Source organism: Sciurus carolinensis, chromosome 3 (genome assembly GCF_902686445.1).
Source record: "Sciurus carolinensis chromosome 3, mSciCar1.2, whole genome shotgun sequence".
NCBI classification, from domain to species: domain Eukaryota; kingdom Metazoa; phylum Chordata; class Mammalia; order Rodentia; family Sciuridae; genus Sciurus; species Sciurus carolinensis.
This window is the reverse complement of record NC_062215.1, coordinates 153,180,828-153,202,653: the sequence shown is the minus strand read 5'-3', so window position 1 is coordinate 153,202,653 and position 21,826 is coordinate 153,180,828. Positions and strand designations below refer to the sequence as shown.

The window sequence follows — 21,826 nt, the reverse complement described above, 5'->3', positions numbered from 1 at the left end:
TGAGATTTTGACTTGAATTTCATTGGATAAAAACAACAATATGGGAAAAATTGACATGTTTACAATATTGATTCTTCCAATCCTTGAACTTGAAAATTTCTCAGTATTTATAGCTTTTTTATGTGAAGATCTTACACGTATTTTTGTTGTTATTACTCCTTAGGAGTTGATGTTCTTTAATGCTGTTATAAAGGATTTTTTTTTAAATCCCATTTTCTGTATAGTGTCTGCATCAAAAAATACAAAAGTTGGTCCAAGAGCATTCGTTGTTTGAGTCACAGTGTCTCTATGTCCAGGTTGGTCTCCAACTCCTAGGTTCAAGTGATCCTCCTATCTTAGCCTCCTAAGTATTTTGGACTATAGGCACACACCACCACAGCAATCTCCAACAGCCTTTTCAAACTCACTTATCAATTCTAATAGCTTGCCTGGATATCTTTTGGATTTTTTTATACCCACAATTATGTTGCATATAAATAACAGCTTTATTTCTTCTTATTCAATCGTTATCATTTTTGGTATCTTTTGCTTTCCTTATTTCTGTGGTTAGAACCTCTAATAAAATATTGAATATAGGTTTTTTTTTTTTTCTTTCCTTTTTGTGATGCTGATGGGATCAAACCCAGGGTCTCACACATGCTAGGCAAGCATTCTACCACTGGGCTATACCCATAGACCTTGAATATAGTTTTAATTCAAGTATTAAATCCATTTTCACTCGTATATAATACTTAGATATACTTTGATTTAAATCCCTTTCTTTTGCCTTGTTTTTTTCTTTTTTTTTTTTTCCATGTCCCCCTACTCCAATGTTCAAAGATCAAACCCAGGGCCTTGCGCTGGCATGCGCTCTGCCACTGAGCTTAATCCCCAACACCCTATGTTCTTTTTTTAAAAACTGCTTTTATTATTCATGTCTATACTATAAATATTCTTTTTTTCTCTTCTTACTTGCCTTCTTTTGGACTATATTTTATTAGTCCATTTTTTTCCCTTTCTGTTAATTTGGTGGTCATAGACTCGTTCCTAGTCTATTAGTAGTAACAAAACAAACAACCCTTACTTATTATAGTCTAAAATTATTTATTACTTTTATCTCTTCACGAACAATATAAGATCCTTAGAAATTAACTCCATTTACTGCCCTCCCAACCTATATGGCATTGTTGTTAATCCCACAAAACATTATTTAGATTGCCTACATATTTACCTTTCCATTGCTCTTCATTACTTCCTGTTATCTCTGAGCTTCCATCTGGAATCATTTTCCTTCTGCCTGAAGAACTCCTTTTAGTTTTTCCTTTAGTGAGGGTCTGCTGGTGACAAATTCCCTTAATTTTTGTTTCCTGAAAATATTTTTTATTTCACCTTACTTTTTAAAAGATATACTTATTGAGTAGAGAATTCTAGGTTGGCAGTTGTTTTCTTTCTTTTGGCTTCCATTGTTTCTATGGAATACTCCACTAGATTTAGGCCCCCATATTTCTTCACTGCCTTATTAGTTTTCCAAAGCCTTGAAATATTTTTCCAAGCTTTCACAGTAATACAAATTATCCTGTCATCAACAGAATCTTTTTAAATGTCAATTTAGTGCAAGAGTATCCAAATGAATGAAAACTGTTATTTTAAATATTAGGTTAAAAAGTTGCACTAAATTCTTACTGAATAGAACCTGTAGTTAAGGAATTGAGGTAGACCATTGTCAAAGGTTCAACAAGTAATCTTCCACTAAAGTAATGATATAATTTTATCAATCATGAGAAAAATACTAGAGAACCTTGAGATTTATTTTCTGCCTCCTCATATTTATGATCAGCATTAAAAATCATTTCTTTTTAAAAGGGCAGAGGGGTACAAATCCACAATAAAAATTTTTTCTCAGTAGGAAATTAAGTGATTACTATTAGGTAATTAAACAAAACAAATGCCACCACACAGCCAAATTTTTGTATATTAAAAACTTATCATCTAAGGTGTAACCATTTAGCATTAGCAGACCCAGAATGTCATTATATGACCACTTCATGATGCAATTCTATTGCTCAGACCCTAAAGAAAAATTTGAGGCTCAGTTCTAAGTTAACAACCCTAGTCACAAAACTGTAGCTACTATACCAAGAATACTTATGTCAAACTCTCCATATACAATGCTTTATAAATTCTTCCAACAAAAAAGAAGGGAACACTACTCAATTCATTCTGGGAGGTTGATATTAACCTCATACAAAAATCACACAAAGACATTACAAGAAAGGAACACTACCAACAACCCTGTTGAGGATTTTTACATCTGCATTCATAACAAATGTTGGACCTTATGAATGCAAACATAAAAATCCTCAACAGATTATTAGCAAACCAAATCCAACAACACACAAAAAGGATTATAACACCACAACCAAGTATGATTTATCACAGGAATGTGAGATTAGTTTAACATCAGAAAATCAATCAGTGTAATTACTATAGACTGAACAGCATCCACCCAAAATTCATATGTTGAAGCCCCTAATGTGACTATACTTGGAGACAAAGCTATTAGGAGGTAATTAAGGTTAAAAGAAATCATAAGAATGAATTCTTAATCTATAATAAGATTGATGAAATAGGATTGACCTGAGAAAGGGGAAAGAGATCATCACCCTTCTCCCTCTGCCAAGTGATGACACATTAAGAAAACAGACATCCACAAACTAGGAAGAGAGCCTTCACCAAAAACTAGCACCTAGATCTTGACTTCCTAGCCCTCGGAATGATTTTGTTTAAATTAATTTAAGCTATTTTATTATAGCAATATGCTATATTAATTGACTAAATGAAAAATACATAATTGTCTAATAGATGCATGAAAGTGTTTGACAAAGCCTACATGCTTTCATAATAAAACACTTTAAAACACTTTAAAAACTAGGAATAGAAGGTTAATTCCTCAACCTAACAAGGTTATCTGTAATAAAGTCACAACTAACACTATATTTAATGGTGAAAGAATGAAAGCTTTCCCCCCAAGATCAAGAGAGACAAGGATGTCCATGCTCACCACTTCTACTCAACAATGACTATACTGAACGTTCCAGCAAAGGAAATTAGGCAAGGAAAAAAATATATGTATCCAGATTGGAAAGAAGTAGCAAAATATAAGCTCATGAAGATGACATGAGCTTACATGTAAGAAATCTTAAGGAATCTATAAAAAAATTATTAAAGCTAACAAGTTCAGAAAGGTTGTACAATACAAAATCAGTATTTTAAAAAGCTATTATAGCATTCTGTATACTAGCAATGAACAATCCAAAATGAATTTAATAAAACAATTTCATTTACAATAGCATCAAAAAGAATGAAATACTTAGGAATAAATTTAACATAAACAGCATAGGAATTGTACATTAAAAAATCACAAGACACTGTTGAAAGATTTTAAAGAAGTTGTATACAAATGGAAATATATACTCCCTATTCATGATTTGGAAGACTTATGGATACTCCCCCAATTTATCTTCTGATTGAACACAATCCCTATCAGAATCTAGCTGCCTTGCTGAAGAAATTGATGAGGTAACTCTAAAATGTACATGGAACAAAAACAACCTTGAAAGTAAAGAACAAAGTTAGATGGCTCAAACGTCTGGATTTCAAAACTTGATACAAAATTACAGTACTCAAGACTGTAGGAGTAAAGTGTGCAAGATGGCTAACTAGGTGCGCCTAGCACATTTTCCTCCCCACACACGTGTGCTTGAGCACACGCGCGTGCAAGCATACACACACACACACACACACACACACACACACACACGAAGACCAAAAAGAAAACGCACTACAGTGTTTGAAGTAGTGCTTCACAGTAAAGTGGAGATGTTGCAAAGATATCACAGATCACAAAGACTCATGATAGCCTTACAGAGAAAGTATGTTAGTCAACTTTTCGTTACCACAACAAAACACCTGAGATAATCAATTTACAAAAGGAAAGGTTTGCTTTGGCTCACAATTTTAGAGGTTTCAGTCCAAAATTGGCTGGGTTGCTTCTGGGCCTATGGCAAAGCAGCAAATCATGGCAGAAAGCATATGATGGAACAAAGTTATTTGACTCAAGACCCAGATGCAAAGATAGGACCCCACCCACCAACCCACCCTCAGTCGAGCAAAGCAACTGGACAGCCCTATACGAGCACATCAGCCTCCAGAAGGTGTGCAAAGTCACCTTCACCACCCTTGAACACTGACAGGATCCCTCCTCCAGTGCAGACCAGTCCCTACACACACTGACACTTCAATTCGCTACTAGGCACACAGTACCAGATTCATGTAGGTGCACCAAAGCAGGCCTGCCCCAACCCAGTTCTTGGAAAATGATGGGACCCTTGCCTCCACTGCTACACCTCTGTGCCTCACCTGCCAGGGCCCACCACAATGGCACAACCCCTATGCAAATCACACCCATGAGGAGCCAGTAGTACTACACCCAGAGCTGCCACCAAATACCCTGCCTAAGAAAACTGCATCTCAGTTGAAAGTGCAGTCCTACAACCCCTGAATCTAGGTCACTGAGACATCCCCAGGCAACACCAACATTGATTACAGCTGAAAAACTACATAGATACTATGCTAAGACACCAACCTGGAACCAAAACCAATGTATTTTATCCATCTCAATAACCTAGTACACATCAACAAGTGAGTTATTATGAAAGCCACCCTAAAAAATACACACTGATTTGCTGGATGCACAAATATCCATGTAGGGACACAAGAAGCATTAAAAAAAAAAAGGTTAATATGATGCCTCACATGCAACTTAGTAACTCTACAGCAACAAACCTCAAAGAAAAGAAAACCAACAAACTGTCTGAAAAAGAATTCAAAATAATGATTTTAAGGAAACTCAATGAGATACAAGAGAATGCAGACAATTTAATGAAATTAAAAAGATAATTTATAATATGAATAAGAAATTCACCAAAAAGAACCAATGTTCAACAGTAATGTTGAAGCTAAAGAACTCAATAAATGAAAGAAAAAATGCAGTTGAAGCTCCTAACAGCAAATTAGATGAAGCAGAATAATTTCTGAGCTTAAAAACAGGTCTTCTGTGGGTTAGGGATATACTTCAGTGTAAAGCACTTGCCTAACATATATGAAGGCTCTGAGTTCAATTCCCAGTACTGGGGGGAAAAAAGAATTGAAAAGAATGGTCAAAGTCTGTAAGACTTAAGGGAGATGACTAAGCAAGGAAATATTTGCATTATGGGTATTCTTTTAAAAACAAGAGGAGAAAAAGGGAATTTAAAGAAAATAAAATCTACTCAGTAAAGTAACTTCTGAAATTTTTCCAAATCATGGGAAAGAAATGCACATTCAGGTCCAGGAAACTCAAAGGAGCTGTAATAGATTCTAACATAAAAGGTCCTCTAACTATTAGGAAATCTAAGGAGGGGGATTAAGGAATCCCTTGAATAAGATCAATGTGGCTGCCTCAAGGTGTATAATTGCCATTTCTTGGCAAACTCCAATGAGCCTTCAATAAAGTCACTAATAATGGCTGCAGTTGTTTTATTAAAAAAAAAAAAAAAAAAAGTCCTCTATACAACAGTTTGGACCTGGAATATCTCCCAAAGGTCCTCATGTTAATAAAGGCTTGGTCCTCTACTTAAAACTATTTGAAGTGGTAGAATGGGGACATAGCTCATAGCTCATAGCTCAATAGTAGAACACTAGTAGGCACAAGGTCCTAGGTTTGACACCAAGCATAAAAGGAAAAAAAAAAAAAAAAAAAAAAAAAAAAGATGGAAAATTGAGGAGATAGGGCCTAAAGGAGGTTTTAGGTCATTGCAAAGAATTCCCACACTAGAAGCAAAAGCAAAAGCCCTCAAAGGGAATCGTGAAACCCCAGTGCATTCCTATTCTTTTTGCACCCAGGCTAAGAGGTAAACAGTTTTGCTCTACCACACACTCCCAACCATGATATCCGGACTTACTACAAACCCAAAAGCAAGGTCAACCAAGTTTGAACTGAAACCTCCAAAACTGTGAGCCAAAAAACTTTTCCCTTTTTGTAAGTTGATTTATTCTCAGGCATTTTGTTACAGTAATAACTAGATAGCTAAACACAGTCTGTAAATCATAATCAAACTGTCGAAAGTCAAAGAGAAAAAATTCTAAAAACAGCAAGAGAAAAGAATCAAGTCACATAGATCCCTACACATAGATTAACAGCAGACCTACCAGGAGACACCTTACAGGCCAAGAGAGAAAGGGATAATATATTCAAAGTCAATCTAACCTAACTTTCCAAAGTACATATATGAATATACCACAGTGAATCTCACCATCATGTGTATCCTCAAGACACTAAGTTAAAAAAAAAAAACTAACTAAAAGTAAATAGCAGAAAGACCAGTTAGAATAGAGAGAAGGGAACAGGGGGATGGAGAAAGAAAAGGAAAGGGGAAATATTGGGAACTTAATTAGAGCAAGTTATATTCCATGCCTTTATAATCATGTCAAAATGAATCCTGATGTTAAAAAGATTTTTATTGGTTCTAAAAGGAAAAAAATTAAAAACAGACATAAAAATATATGTAGTCAAAATTATAGGAAGAAAACTGCCAATCAAGAGTAGTATACTCATGGGCTGGGGTGCTGGGTTCTATCCTCAGCACCACATAGAAATGAATGAATAAAATAAAGGTATTATATTCATCTACAACTTAAAAAAAAAATCAAAAAATAAAAGGTAGTCATTAAAAAAAAAGTAGCATACCCAGCACAGCTATCCTTCAGAAATGAAGGTGAAATAGATTTTCCAAGACAAAAACTGAGGAAATTCACCACCATCAGATCAGTCCTGTAAGATATGCTTAAGGGACTGCTATACTGGAAGCAAAAGGATAACTACCAGCATGAAAACACAAAGAAGTAGTGCAGATGCACAAGAAAGAGAATCAAACCTGTAACAGAAAATCGCCAGACCACAAATAATAAGAATAAGAGAGGAAGAGACAAAGGATATGCAAAACAACCAGGGGAAAAATTAACAAAGCCTAGTGGCACATGCCTGTAATCCCAGCTAAATCAGGAAGCTAAACAAGAAGGATCACAAGTTTGAGGACAATCTGGGCAAAGTTCCAAGACCCTATCTCAAAGTAAAAAATGAAGAAGGGCTAGGGAGGTATCTGTGTGGTAGAATGCCCCAGGTTCAATTCCCAATATCAAAAAGAAAGAAATTAAGAAAATGACAGAGTATTCCCTCACTTATCAGTAATAAGCCTGAATGGTAACAGGTTAAATTCCCCAATTAAAAGATAAAAATGGCTGAGTAGCCAGGTGCAGTGGCACAGGTCTGTAATTCCGTGGCTTGGGAGGCTTAGGCAGGAGAATCGTGAATTCAAAGCCAGCCTCAGCAACTTAAGTGAGGCCCTAAGCAATTCAGCAAGACCCTTTCTCTAAATAAAATACAAAACAGGGCTGAGGATGTGGCTCAGTGGTTGAGCGCCTATGGGTTCAATTCCTGGTACCAAAACAAAAACAAAAACAAGCAAGCAAAAAAAAGGCTGAGTGGATTTTTTAAAAAGTCTCAGGGATAATGCTGTTAAAAACTCACTTCACCACTAAAGTTACACATAGACTAAAAGTAAAGGGATACAAAAAAACTATACTATGTAAATGGGAACCAAAAGCAAGCAGGGAAGCTCTACTTAAATAAAATAAGACTTTCATATTAAAAAAAAAAACTGTAAAAAGATAAAGGAAGTAACTATATAAAAGGACCAATTTGACAAGAAGAAATAACATATCAACATATGCACACAATGGTAAAATTTCCAATTATATAAAGCAAACATCATTAGATCTAAGAGAGAGATCCTAGTACAATAACAGAGACTTCAAAACCCCACTTTCGGGCTGGGGATATAGCTCAGTTGGTAGAGTGCTTGTTTCACATGCACGAGGCCCTGGGTTCAATTCCAAGCACCACAAAAAAACAAAAACAAAAAAACCCACTTTCATCAATGGACAGATTTTCCAGACAGAAAAATCAATAAACATCTGAATTAAACTATATTATAAACCAAAATGAACCTAACAGGGAATTACAGAACAATTTATCCAACAGCTGCAGAATATACATTCTTCTCAGCACATGGAATATTTTCTAATACATCAGGCTATGAAATAAGTCTCAAAAATGTATATAAAGAATCAGAATCAGCACATGTATCTTCTCTGACCAGATTTGAATAAAACTAATAATAAACAAAAGTAACTCTAGAAACTGTATGAATACATGAAAACTAAAAAATATGCTCTTAAATAAACGATGGGTCAATGAAGAATTCAAAAGGGTAATTTAGGGACAGGGATGGTGGTACATGTCTGTTTTCTTAGCACCTGAGGGGCTGAGTAGGAGGATTGGAACTGAAATCAGCCTAGATAACACAGCAAGACACTTATCTCAAAGAAAAAAAAAAAAAAAACAGGAGAGGGAGGGTTTAAAAAGTCTTGAAATTAATGAAAAATGAAACAATATACCAGAACCTATGGACTACTGCAAAAACAGTACTGAGAGGGAAGCTTATAGCAGTAAGTGCCTATAGCAAAAGAAAAAGATTTAAAATAAACAGAATTAATCATGCAAACTAAGAACAAACCAAAACCCATTCTAAATGGAGGAAACAAATTACAAAAACCAGAGCAGAAATAAATGAAATAGAGAACAAAAATATATGCAATTGAAAATGACACAAAGAATTGGTTTTTACAAATGACAAAACTGACGAATCAATAGCTAGATTAACAGAGCAAAAAAAAGAGTGCCAGGGATGTAGATCGGTGGAAGAACATGTGCTTATCATACACAAGGTCCTGTGTTCAATCCTCCCAAAAAAAAAAAAAAAAAAAAAAGAAAAGAAGAGAGAAGACCCAAATAAAATCAAGGATGAAAAAGGAGACATTAAACCTGATATTAGAGGGATACAAAGGGGTCATTAGGAACTATTATGAACAATGACATCAAATATAACCTACTGAAATTGGACCAAGACAGAAAAATCCAACAGACCAATAACAAGATTGAATTAGTAATAAAAAGTGTACCAAGAAAGAGAAGTCCAGGACCAGAAATTCACTCGTGAATTTTACCAGATCTTTAAAGAACAAATGCCACCTCTCAAATAATTCCAAAGTATTGAAAGGAAGAGAACCCATTTTACAAGGCATTATACTGACACCAAAATGAGACGAGCACCAAAAAATTACATAAAATGACTAACCAATATCCCTGATGAACAGAGATGAAAAATTCTCAAAAAAAATATGAATAAATCAATCCAATAGCACATAAAAATGCTTATACACCAAGATCATGTAGGATTTATCCCAAGGATGCAAGGATAGCTCAATATATACAAAGTGATAAAAACAAAACTTCACATCAGTAGAATGAAAACTATATGATTTTTTTTTATTGTATACAAATGGGATACATGTTGTTTCTCTATTTGTACATGGAGAAAACTATATGATTATTTCAATAGATGCAGAAAAGGCATTTGATAAACTTCAATATCTCTTCATGATAAAAATTCCCCCCAAAAATTAGGTCTTGCAGTACAGTAAAGGGTATACATGAGAAACCCACCACCTACAACCTAATACTAAATGAGGAAAAGCTGAAATCAATTTCCTCTAAGATCAGGAATAAGACAAAGCTGTCTACATCACCACTCTTATTTGATAGTATTGTAGGTCTTAGCCAAATAAAAGACATTCAAACAGGAAAAGAGAAGGTCAAATTATCAGTTTGCAGACTACGTTATTTTACATAGGTAAAACGTAAAGACTCTGCCAAAATATTGTTGGAACTAATGAGAAAATTGAGAAAGGTTATAAGATACAAAATCAGCATTAAAAAGTAGCTTTTTATACACCAATGACAAAAATTTCCAAGAAAGAAATATCATTAAAAATAGCTATAAAAAATAAAAAAAAATGCCTAGGAATAAATTTAACCAAAGAAGCTAATGACTGTACAATGAAAATTATGAAAACACAAAAGAACAGAACTGAAGAGGACACAAAAATGGGAAGATGTCCCATGTTCATGGATTAGAAGAACAGATTCAATACAATTCTATCAGAATATCAATTATATATATATATATATATATATATATTTTTTTTTTGGTACCAGCAATTGAACTCAAGAGGTACTCAATCACTGAGCCACATTCTCAGTTTTTTTTTTTTTTTTTTGTATTTTATTTAGAGACAGAGTCTCACTGAGTTGCTGAGGGACTCGCTAAGGTGCTGAAGCTGGCTTTGAACTCGCAGTCCTCCTGCCTCAGCCTCCCAAGCCATGGGGATTACAGGCATGCATCACTGCACCCAGCTCAATGATACTCTTCACATAAATAGGGGAAAAAAATCAAAAAATTCATATGAAAACCACAAAAGACCCTCAATAGTCAAAGCAGTCCTGGGCAAAAAGAACAAAGGTAGGGCATTATAATGCCTAATTTCAAATCATACTATAAAGCTATAGTAACCAAATGGTATGATACTAGAATAAAAACATACAGATAGATCAAAGCACAGAACAGAAAACCCAGAAGTAAATCCATATTTCAACCAACTGATTTTCAACAAGGCAGCAAGAACAAATGCTGGAAAATGGAAAGTCTCTTAGTAAATGGTGCTAGGAAAACTAAATATCCATATATAGGAGAATGAAACTAGACTTTTCTCTCACCATATACAAAAATCAACTCAATACAGACCAAAGACCTAAGATTAAGACTCCAAAAATATAAACTACTAGAAGAAAACATAAAAGAAAAGCTTCCAAACACTGGCCTGGGCAAATATTTTTGGATATAATCCCTAAGCATAGGCAACAAAAGCAAAAATTAACAAATTGTATTACATTAAACTAAAATGCTCCTCGCACAGCAGGGGAAATAATCAACAGAGTGAAGACACAACCTACAGAGTAGAAGAAAATATTTGCAAACTATTCACCTAACAAGGAATTAATTTCCAGAATACATAAAGAACTCAAACAACTCAACAGTAAAAGTAATAATTTGTTTTAATTACAAGCAAATTACCAGAATGGACATTTTCAAAAGAAGATATACAAATTGTGAACAAGTGTATGAAAAAATGCTCAACATTACTAATGAGATTATCGTCTTAGTCTAGTAAGAAAGGCTATTATCAAAAAGACAAAAAATGACAAATTATGGGAAGGATGTGGAGAAAGGGGAACTCTCATATACTACTGGGAATGAAAATGAGTACAGTCACTGTGGAAAACAGTGTCGAGTTTCCTCAAAACACTACAAACAGAACTGTCAAGAACTGTCATATGATCAAGCAATCCTACTACTGGATATATATCCAAAGGAAATAAAATCAGTATGTTGAAGAGATACCTGCATTCCCATATTTTCGACAGTACTATTCACAAAGGCCAAGAAATGCAATCAAATAAATTGTCCATTGATGAATGAATGGAGAGAAGAAAAGGTGGTACATTTAAATACAATGGAATATTATTCAGTCATAATAAAAAATGAAACTTTGTCATTTGTAGTAACAGATGGAACTGGAGAACCTTATGTTAAATAAGACAAAGGGCCAAATACTGCATGCTTTCATGTGTGGAAGTTCAAAAGCTGATCTTATAAAAGTGTAGAGTAATAGTTGCCCTTATTACAGTAATAACTATGATTAACCACCAGCAGGTGTACATTTCAAAATAGCAGAGAAGATTTTGAATGTTCCCAATACAAAGAAATGATAAATGTCTTACTTTATGAATCCACCAATTATGGTAATCTCACCATTACACATTGTATACATGAACCGAAATGTCAAGTTGTACCTCATAAATATGTACAAATACTATGCATCAATTAAAACTTAAAAATATATTAAAAGAAAAAGACTGTAGTATTGGCACTAGAGTAAACATATAGACCGGTAGAACAGAATTGAAAGTAAAGAAAGAAACTCAATAATTATGGTCAACTGATTTTCAACAGAGATATCAAGACAATTCAATGAGGAAAAGATATTTTCAACAAATTGTGCTGGGATTACAGGATATCACATGCAAAAGAATGAAACTGGAACCCTATCTCATGTCACATACAAAAATTAACTCAAAATGGACCAAACATCTAACTGTAAGAGCAAGTTTAACACTCTTAGAGGGAAACATAAGCATAAATCTTCATGATCTTGGATTAGGCAATCCCTCTGACATCAAGAACACAAGGAACAGGGCTAGGGATGTAGCTCACTGGCAGAGCACTTCCCTGCATGTACAACCCCCTAGGTTTGACCCCCCAGGACCACACACACATCAAAAAAAGATAAATTCAATGATAGTAAAATTTAAAACTTTTGTGTATTGAAGTATACTATCAGGAAAGTAATTGTAAACCATATATCTCATAAGGGTCTAGTACCCATAATATATAAAAGACAACACAATTAAATGACAACCCAATTAAAAAATAGACACAGGATTTGAATAGGCATTCATCCAAAGAAGATACATAAATGACACATGAAAAGATGCTCAATCACATTAGGGAAATGTGAATCAAAGCCACAATGAGATATCACTTTGCATCCACCAAAAATGGTTGTAATTTTCTAAAAGATAATAAGTGCTGGCAAGGATGAGGAGGAACTGGAACCCTCACACATTGCTGGTGGTAACTTAAATAAAACAGTACATCTACTTTGGAAAATAGTGAGGCAGCGCCTCAAAAAAAAAAATAAACACACTTACCATATGACCCAACAATAACACTCTTATAAATATATATATATATATATATATACACATATATATAAATACACACACAAAGAACTGAAAACATATGTCCACACAAAACTTACACACAAATGTACAAAGCAACAATATTCATGGTAGCCAAAAAAGTAAAAACAACCTAAGCATTCATCAATTATCAAACAAATAAACAAAATGTGGCATTATCTTTATAACAGAATAGTATTCAGTCATGAAAAAGGATGAGGTAGTAGTACATGCTATAACAGATCAAACTTGAAAATTTTATACTGTATGAAAAAGTCAGACACAAAAGGTCACATGGTATATGATTCTATTTATACGAAATATCCAGAATAGTCAAAATCTATTGAGACAGAAAGCAGATTAGTTGTTACCAAGGGTTGGGGTAGAAAGGAATACAGAGTAACTGATTAATGAGTATAGGGTTTCCTTTTAGGGTGATGAAAATGTTCTGGAATTAGACACTATGGCTTTAGTATATGCACTTTGTGCATATACTAAAGATCTCTGAATTACACACTTTAACAGAGTTAAGTTTATGGTGTAAGGATTATATTGCAATAAAACAATAAATTTAAAAGAAACTCTATACTAACTCTTCTCCCTAATAACAGTCAGAATGATCCTTTTAGTATAAGTTAGATGATTTAACTCTTCTGTTCTGGACCCTGAGATGGCTTCCCATTTCACTTAGAATAAAATTCAAAGTCCTTACCTTAACCTGCAAGGCCTTTACAGTATCTGCTTTTTGGACTTCTTTGCCTATTAGTTAACACATATTTAATCATCTCTACTGCAGTCATGATAGCCTCTTAGCTTTTGGTTTGTGTGACAAATACTCTTCTGCCTCAGGATTCCTGTCTTTGCTCTTTCCTCTGCCTAGAAACTCTTCCCCCCAGATATATGCAAGACTAGCACTAAACTTCATTAAATCTCAAATCAAGTGTCACTTTCTTAAAAAGGTCTTACCTGGCTGCTCCACCTAAAATAACACTCCTGTCCCTATTTTATTTTCCTAAAAAAATATCACATTCTGATATAGTAGGTACTAAATTTATATGACTATATTCTGTCTTACTGTGCTAGAATTTAAGCTCCAAAAAAAGAAACTTGGTTTTGTTCATGGTCATATCCCTAGAATCTTAAGTAGTGTCTGCCCAACTAGTAGATTCTTAATATAATCTGCTCAATGAATGAATAAAGGAATTTAATAAAACATAAAAGAACAGAAAGTCACAACTAAGGTCCTTAGAGGTATTATCATATTAGTAGGAACCTCTCACCTGTTCCAGGTTAGGATACTGCACACGGCAATAGCTGCAATATCCTTGTTTCCTCTGCATGTTGAATAACCAAAATGGCTACTGTCCTTGAATACTCAAAGCTGGGGGAAAAAAAGTGGCAAAAAAAAAAATCACCGTAATTCCTTATTACTACAAAGAAAATGACTCAGAAATTCACTCGTATTTCTATTAGTAGTTAAGAAAATGCACAAAGCAGCCGGGATCTACTGAATCACTCAATGATCCTGCAATGGATCTGAGAACAACACACCTTCTTAAAGCGTTTGTTGTCAATATCTGAAGATTTAGATGACTGAACTTATCAATTTTCTGATAATTCACAAGAATTATTAGGAACTGATTCATTAAAGAATACAGTACTTAATGTGTAGAAAAATTACTTCTAAGGTTTTACTAAAATATACTTCTATAATCTTATGGTGCTCATTAATTTTCCCACCATGTTTCTTTACAAAATTTCAGATTATTTGAACTCATAGTATCATATATAATAATATCCAGTTCTCTGATAATAGTAAAGATCCCTAACATGGCAGTTTCTGCTCAGCTCATAAAAGAGGCAGAGAAAATTTAGCCAACAAAGTTGCCAATAATCAGAACAACAACTAAAGAAGCCTCTGAAACATGGGACATTTTTCTTCTGACAAATATATAAACCAAATAAATATTAGGAACCTTTTCCTTCTGATACTTTTGAGATTTTTCAACAAAAAATTTTCTAATTTCCACCCTCCTTTAACTGTAATTCCCTAACATTAGATAAGGTAGTAGTTCTCAAACAAGATAATGCCAAAATCATTCCTCAAAATTCTAAGTTAGTAGAGTTGAGTTAAAAGTCTAGGATTCAGATTTATTGATTTATTATTATTTATTTGGTACCAGGGATTGAACCCAGGGGCACTTAACCACTGAGCTACATCTCCAGCCCTTTTTATTTTTTATTTAGAGATGGGGCCTTGCTAAGTTGCAGAGGCTGGCCCCAAACTTATGATCCTCCTGTCTCAGCCTTCTAAACCACTGGGATTATAGGTGTGTGCTCCTACCATGCCAGCTCAGAATTTTTTCAATTCCCAAGTAATTCCGAGGCTCAGCCAATTTATTAGTTGACACAGTGTATGTAGTCATGATTACTTTAAGTAAACAAATTAATTCAATGCAATTTTCTTGATGTTCTGTTAAACTGAAAATAGAATTACAAATAATTTGTCATTTTTAATTCTAATTATTTTAAACATTTTTGCATAAAAATTATCCTATAATGGAATATTTCTAAGTGAGATTATTCTATAAAAGATTTAAGTATTAAAATCAATGACTAAAGCCAGGCACAGTGGCACACACCTGTAATCCCAGTGGCTTGGGAGGTTGAGGCAAGGAGGATCACAAGGTCAAAGTCAGCCTAGGCAAATTAGTGAGACTCTAAGCAAACTGGTGAAACCCTGTCCCAAAATAAAAAATAAAAAAATAAAATAAAAGGGCTGGGGATGCGGCTCAGTGGTTAAGTACTGGTGTTCAAGTGGTTAAGTGCCTGTGTTCAATCCCTGGTACCAAAAAATTAAATGACTGAAAAAATGAAATTGCAGCCTTAAAATCAACAAGATAATATAAAAGCTTCAAGTAAAAATTCTATCATAACATTTACTTACCTATTACTTTTATTTGAAAGCTTTGATTTTCTGAATTCCCACACTGAAGGGGAAAATAAATCAATTAAACCAGCATCTGAAATAATAGATAAGAAATAACATTATTTGATCTTTTTTCTCATTAATCTACTTCATTTATTAATCTGAAGCAATAAAATGAAAGTTTGCAAATTATAATTACAGCAATTTTTAAGCTAAGAGAACTCTTGAGCTTAAACCTAAACTCTGAGTATCATAAAATGACATGTTTTAGTGATGCATTGAAAATAAAATTCAGCAGAGCACAGTGATGCATGCCTGTAATTAATTACAGAGTCTGGGGAGGCTGAGGCAGGAGGATCAAGAGTTCAAGATCAGCCTCAGCAACTTACAGAGGACCTAAGAAACTCGGCAAGACCCTGTCTCTAAATAAAATATATTTAAAAAGGGCTGGGGATGTGACTCAGGGTTTAAGCAGCCCTGGGTTCAATCCCCATCACAAAAAACTCAGAAAGTAACGGAGGTGGTGTAAAGGAGAAGAAAAAGGAGGAAGAGAGGTGAAAAAATAATCAATAATGCAGGATTTAAAATAATATTCTTGGAAACACTATGCAAATCATAGTCTTATTCACCAGAGAAATTTTCTGAACAAGTCCTTTGAAAGGTTATTATTAATATGGTAAGAGTTATATTCCTTTGATTTTTTTCTTGTCACCATTCGTTTGGAATCGTGTCCAAATTAAAGTCTCCGCCACATTTGGAAAAAAAAATACATATATACATATATATGGGTGTATATATATAAATTCAACACTCACTGAATGAAGGACAAAATGAAAATGAATCAAACATCACACATGAAAAAGTATTATTTAATCTTTAATCCTTATAACCTTTTACCACTATGGCATTTTTACCTACTATCTCTATCCTCTCTAGTGCCACAATTACAATTTAAAATGAATCTGAAGCATTTATATAAATTCATGTTAGGACCCCCACCTGCAACTTACCAAATAAAATCACCTTGATGGGGGGGGTCCAAGGCACATGAATATTATGTTTATTTAAAATGATCCAAAAAGGAAGGCTGAGGGGGAATCTCATGAGAAGCAAAGTAGGATCAGTAGAACAGAAGAAAGGAACTGAGGTGGGAGGAAGGAGGGTGGGGGAAGTGCTGGGTAGGAATACTGGCCAAATTATATTGTTATATTATGTGCATGCACGAATATGTAATTGCAAATACCATTATGTAAAACTATAACACACAAATAAAAAAGTAGAAAAAAATTCTAAATTAAAAAAAAATACTTCAAGGTGATCTGCTATATAAACTGAGCCAATAATCTAAATTATTGGTTTTATGAACTAATAAAATTCTTACGCATTAGAAAGACCCATTCTTCAGGGTGTGAAATTATATGACTTTGTATAACTGGATCTTTTTATACAAACTCTGAATTCTATTAGAACTTGATATTTTTTACAAAGTAACAAATTATTTACCGTGAGCAGAAAAGGGCAGGCATTTCATCCGCTATATGAATCCTGGTAAACATCTGTAAATTAAAATAAAACGAGTTTTTTTAAGTCCCAGCTAGGGATATAGTTCAGTGTTAGAGTGCTAGTCCTAGTATGCACAAGGACTTGAGTTTGATCCCCAGCACTGTCAAAAAAAAAAGTCATCCCACAACTATGATTGAATAACGAGTAGCCCCAAGTCATTTTAAGTTTGAAAAGTGATACAATTATGCTTCCAATAAAAGAAAAAAAAATATTAACTTTTGAACACAAGCAGACTACATACTATGACTCACTGAATGTCACAATATGACCTCCTAAGGTGTTCTGGAGCAGAGATTGATGACCCAACAAACCCACCATCAAACACTTCAGACCTCTGGATCCCAGGAAGAGTAGCTGTAAAAGAATATAAGGCACAACTGTGCCTCTGGTAAGGTTAAGGACAAAATGCTGCCAAATACAAAATAAGCTACTAAAACACTTTTAAAAGAAATATATAACTGAAATTAAGTTTGGGTCTTGTAATACTGACCCAACTCTCAATTAAGCAGATGAATCAGTAGGTTTTTTTTTTTTTTATTTCTCCACATCATTGTAGGCAAAGGATTGACCCTTACCCAGGATCATTGATTTTAAAAAATTCCAACACTTGGGCTCAAAACAGTCAGTGACACCATTGTTTAATCAAAATACAGCTATTAAACACATATTACCCTGTGCAGAATTCTGTGCTCAGGAGCTTTAAGGGATAGACACAAAAGATGAGACAAGTTTTCCTGCAATCAAGAAATTTTAAATGGAACTGCAAAATTTATGCAAAAGTGTTAAGAAGTGTCTCAGAAATGTCTAAATAAAAATTATATGTGCAGAGCTGGGGGTACAGCTCAGTGGTAGAACTTGCCCGATCCCCAGCACTGCAAAAATAATAATAAGTCCTAATGGATTCAATCGCAAAGTTCAGTTTTAGCTGGAGTGGTCAGGGATGTCAAAGTGGACATAGTTTTTCAAACCAGATTCTGGAAAATAGGAAGGTTTTGTTTAGGTCAGGAAAAGATACTCCATGTAAAAGGCATAGGTGCAAAAACCAAGAAGGTACAAATACAATTTGAGACAGTAAATTAACAAGTTCGGCTGAACCCAAGGTTTTATTTGTGAATTTAAGGGGCAGTAAAGCAGAAAAAGTAGATTGAGTTTTGACACGGTAGCGGACTAAAGAATTTAGACATATCTTTAGGGAGTGGACTTTGGGGCGGGGGGCAAAGAGTGCTTTGAGAATTCTGTAACAACGATTTCCTCCTATTCAAAGGAGCTTCTCAAAGGGATATACAACTGTAAATAAAAAATATATAACTTTTAAACTAGTCAGCACCATTTCCTAGGATAACAGAATTCAAGTTCATAAATATTCAAGTTCATAAAGTCATTATCCCTTAAAGCATAGTCTCATTTAGTCTTTTAAATTAGAAAAACACACATTTAAATTTTTTCCTTAAAAGTGACTTTTATTAATTTTTATTACAAAAGTGAAACACTAGTTATCGTACAATTTTAAAAAGGAGCATAAATAGCCATAATTCCACCACCCACTGTTAACATTATAAATTCTTCACTTTTTCTAATCATATTTTTACCAAAATGGAATGTACCTTCCATTCTATTGCTACCCCCCTTGTTTAACCATATATGAGCACTTCATGTGCCCTATACATATTTCCAAAACAGAATGTTTAATGATTACATAGTATTTCATTTTGTAAGATAAAACCCCTTTTATCTGACAAAATAAGAACCAGTTGATGAGTCAATAGTTTAAAAAAATATATACTCATATAACCTTAACATTTTAACTTACATAAATGTATATATATAATTTAGAGTTAGTTGGGCTTTTTTTTGCTTCATTGTTGTTTGGCGTTTTGATTTTGTTTTTCTTGGACAAATTAGTTTCAAATCATGTGCTTAGAATCTAAAGACATTTGAATCAGAGAGAATTACAATTAATGTTTAGGATTTTTCTCACAACCTTTTACAGTCATCACGCCTAGTGACAAAATCTTTTTTCCGAGTCCAAACCATTCTATTTATTTTTTATAATTTTAGTGATATTTTTAAAATAACAACAATCACCCTCTTATTTCATTGTTTTTTGCAACATTTAAAGTTGAATAAACCCACCCCGAACAGTAACCAACAGATAAATAAACGGTGTGAGCTGTTTGGTTTTTTGTTTTTAAGAAATATTTCTTTCACATCTGAAATCTACACCGGGTGTAGAGATAAATATCAAGAAAAATATTGTTGAAATGATTTTGGAGGTGTAATGTGTGTTTCCCGAGCTGACTGCAGCTTTGTAATAAGAGCTAACAAAATCCAGAATCCTCAAAGGAAATATTTTTCAATTGCCTGACAAAAAAGACATCAACTTAATAGAAAGTAAGAAAAGACTAATAGAAGGGAATCTGGTTTTTTTTTTTTTTTTTAATAAGACAATCTACATTTCCTATCAAGGGGATAACAATGGGTAAGCAATCACAAAATAGTGCCCAAAAAATATATATATAAAAAGATCATCTTAATTTCCAGTCACACAACACTATTAACTAATTTTCAAGTTTCCTTTTCTCTGGCAACAAGAATTATCCTACACACCTCCATTCAATCTTAATAAAATAATAACTAATGCTTAGTGAGTACAGACACTCTCAATAGCTTTATGTGCATTATCTCATCTAAATACTAAACAGTTTTAAAAGGTAGGAATCAAAATCACTCCCACCCAAAAAAATCAGGGAACTTAAGTTCTGAAGAAGCGATCTTTTTCCAGGTCTCGCACCAATAACTAGTGAAGTTGGTCAATCTAAGCAGTTAATGCTTTAATCTTTTAATTGCTATAAATACCTTTCTGTGTATTTAGAAATGCTAATTGTTTTAATATTAGGCGAAAACAAATAAGAACGTAACATGCTGCAATAAACAATTTAATTATTCCCCTGCCCCCGCAAAAAAAAAGGGGGGGGAGAGAGAGAGAGAGAGAAAAAATGAATAAAACTAACGTTTAGTTTAATTGCATCACTGCACCCATTTCGAGTACTAACAGTACCTTGGATCGGTGGCTCCAAATTTATTTATCATGAGGCCATAGGAAGCAATACATTTTCTATTACAACCCAGCACACACTCACAGGCACACATGCGCAGTTAAAACAAGGTTTCACAAAACAATACCCTTCAGAACAAGTAATGTAGTCTGGTATTTTCTATGCTATTTTCTTTCATTTTTAAAGAGAATTTTCAAAATTCTAGTCACGAACCCCTAAATTAATTTTACCATTCGCCAATGGATTGAAAATTGCAGTCTGCAAAACACGGTCTCAAATTGCTAACAAGAATAAACAATACCATTTAGAAACCGGTTGCTACCCTGAATTCTGCTTATTTCTAGCCAATAAACTGGCCACTGCAGTGATACGTCATCAAATCTTTAACGAGTTTCTTTCTAGCCATCGATGCTATAGTTACAACTACACAGGAAAAAGTCCCCTAGTATTAAGTGGGAAAAAAATCAGAAAATGAATACCCCGCGGATGCAACACAAATATAAATTCATGCATTACCTAAAAAGAATGGACAGATACACTCGAAACTGTAAAATTCTCTACTGAGGATGAGATTACTACGGGTTTTCTTCACGCCCCCGTCTTCCCCCCGTAGTATTTTGCTGCAGTAAACTAACTAACTAAATAAAAAGGATGCTCCATTTTGGGGCGAAAACCATTCCAGTCCCTTGAGAACCAGTATCGTGTTATGCATTTCTCCCGCGAGCTACCAACAATCATCGCGTCAGAAAACCGAAGGAGCTGGAAAGGGCCTTCTCGGGAGCAAGTAATGACGATGGCGTAATTCGACCAGATTTGCACAACTGTTGCACGGCCGTAGTAAAACGATTATTCACACACACACACAGGAACAAAATCGAACGTTTCCAAATTAAACTCTAACCGCCAGAGGCTGGTCCAGGCCCAGGTCCGGGGACGGCTGGACACGCCGCGGGGCGCGGGGAAGCGGGAGTGTGCACAGGTGGCGCGGGGACTCGCCCACAGGTGCCCGGTGAGACGTGGCGGGGACGCGGCCCTCCGCCCGCCTCCGCCGGCCTCCGCCGGCCGCCCCCGCCCCGGCCGCCGCCCCAGGCCTCGCCGCCGGCCCCTCCGACCCAGGCCCACCTCCTCCCCTCGCGTCGGCCGCCCGCCCGGCCCGGAGGCGCGGGCCCCGCTCGCGCCGCAGGGGCAGGAAGGGACGCGGGGAGAGGGGAAGCCGAAGACCTGCGAGGCGGTGCGGGAGCCCGGCGAGCCGTCCGCCGTCCCTCGGGAGGAAGAAGGCGCTCCGGGCGCCCGGCGAGCAGGCCCCGCCCGCGGGCGCCGCCCCGGCCCGCCCCCGCCGGGCACTCACCTCCGCGGAGGCCGCCCGGATTCCTTCCGGGCCGCGGTAGGGACCGAGGCCGTGCTGGGCGCGCTCTCTCCGGATCCCGGTCCTCGGCGGCG

The 21,826-nt window shown here is 35.3% G+C and overlaps 1 protein-coding gene across 1 annotated transcript in view; it reads right to left on the bottom strand.

Annotated features, from left to right (window-relative positions):
• Positions 1–21,384, bottom strand: part of Zdbf2 (zinc finger DBF-type containing 2) — a 44,414-nt gene extending 23,030 nt beyond the window's left edge. The window contains 6 exon segments of the mRNA XM_047544912.1: positions 1,211–1,237; positions 1,239–1,316; positions 14,119–14,219; positions 15,786–15,861; positions 17,271–17,323; positions 20,903–21,384. Coding sequence (XP_047400868.1) covers positions 1,211–1,237; positions 1,239–1,316; positions 14,119–14,178 — 165 coding nt within the window. The 5' untranslated portion in view covers positions 14,179–14,219; positions 15,786–15,861; positions 17,271–17,323; positions 20,903–21,384.
• Between the last annotated feature and the right edge of the window lie 442 nt (positions 21,385–21,826).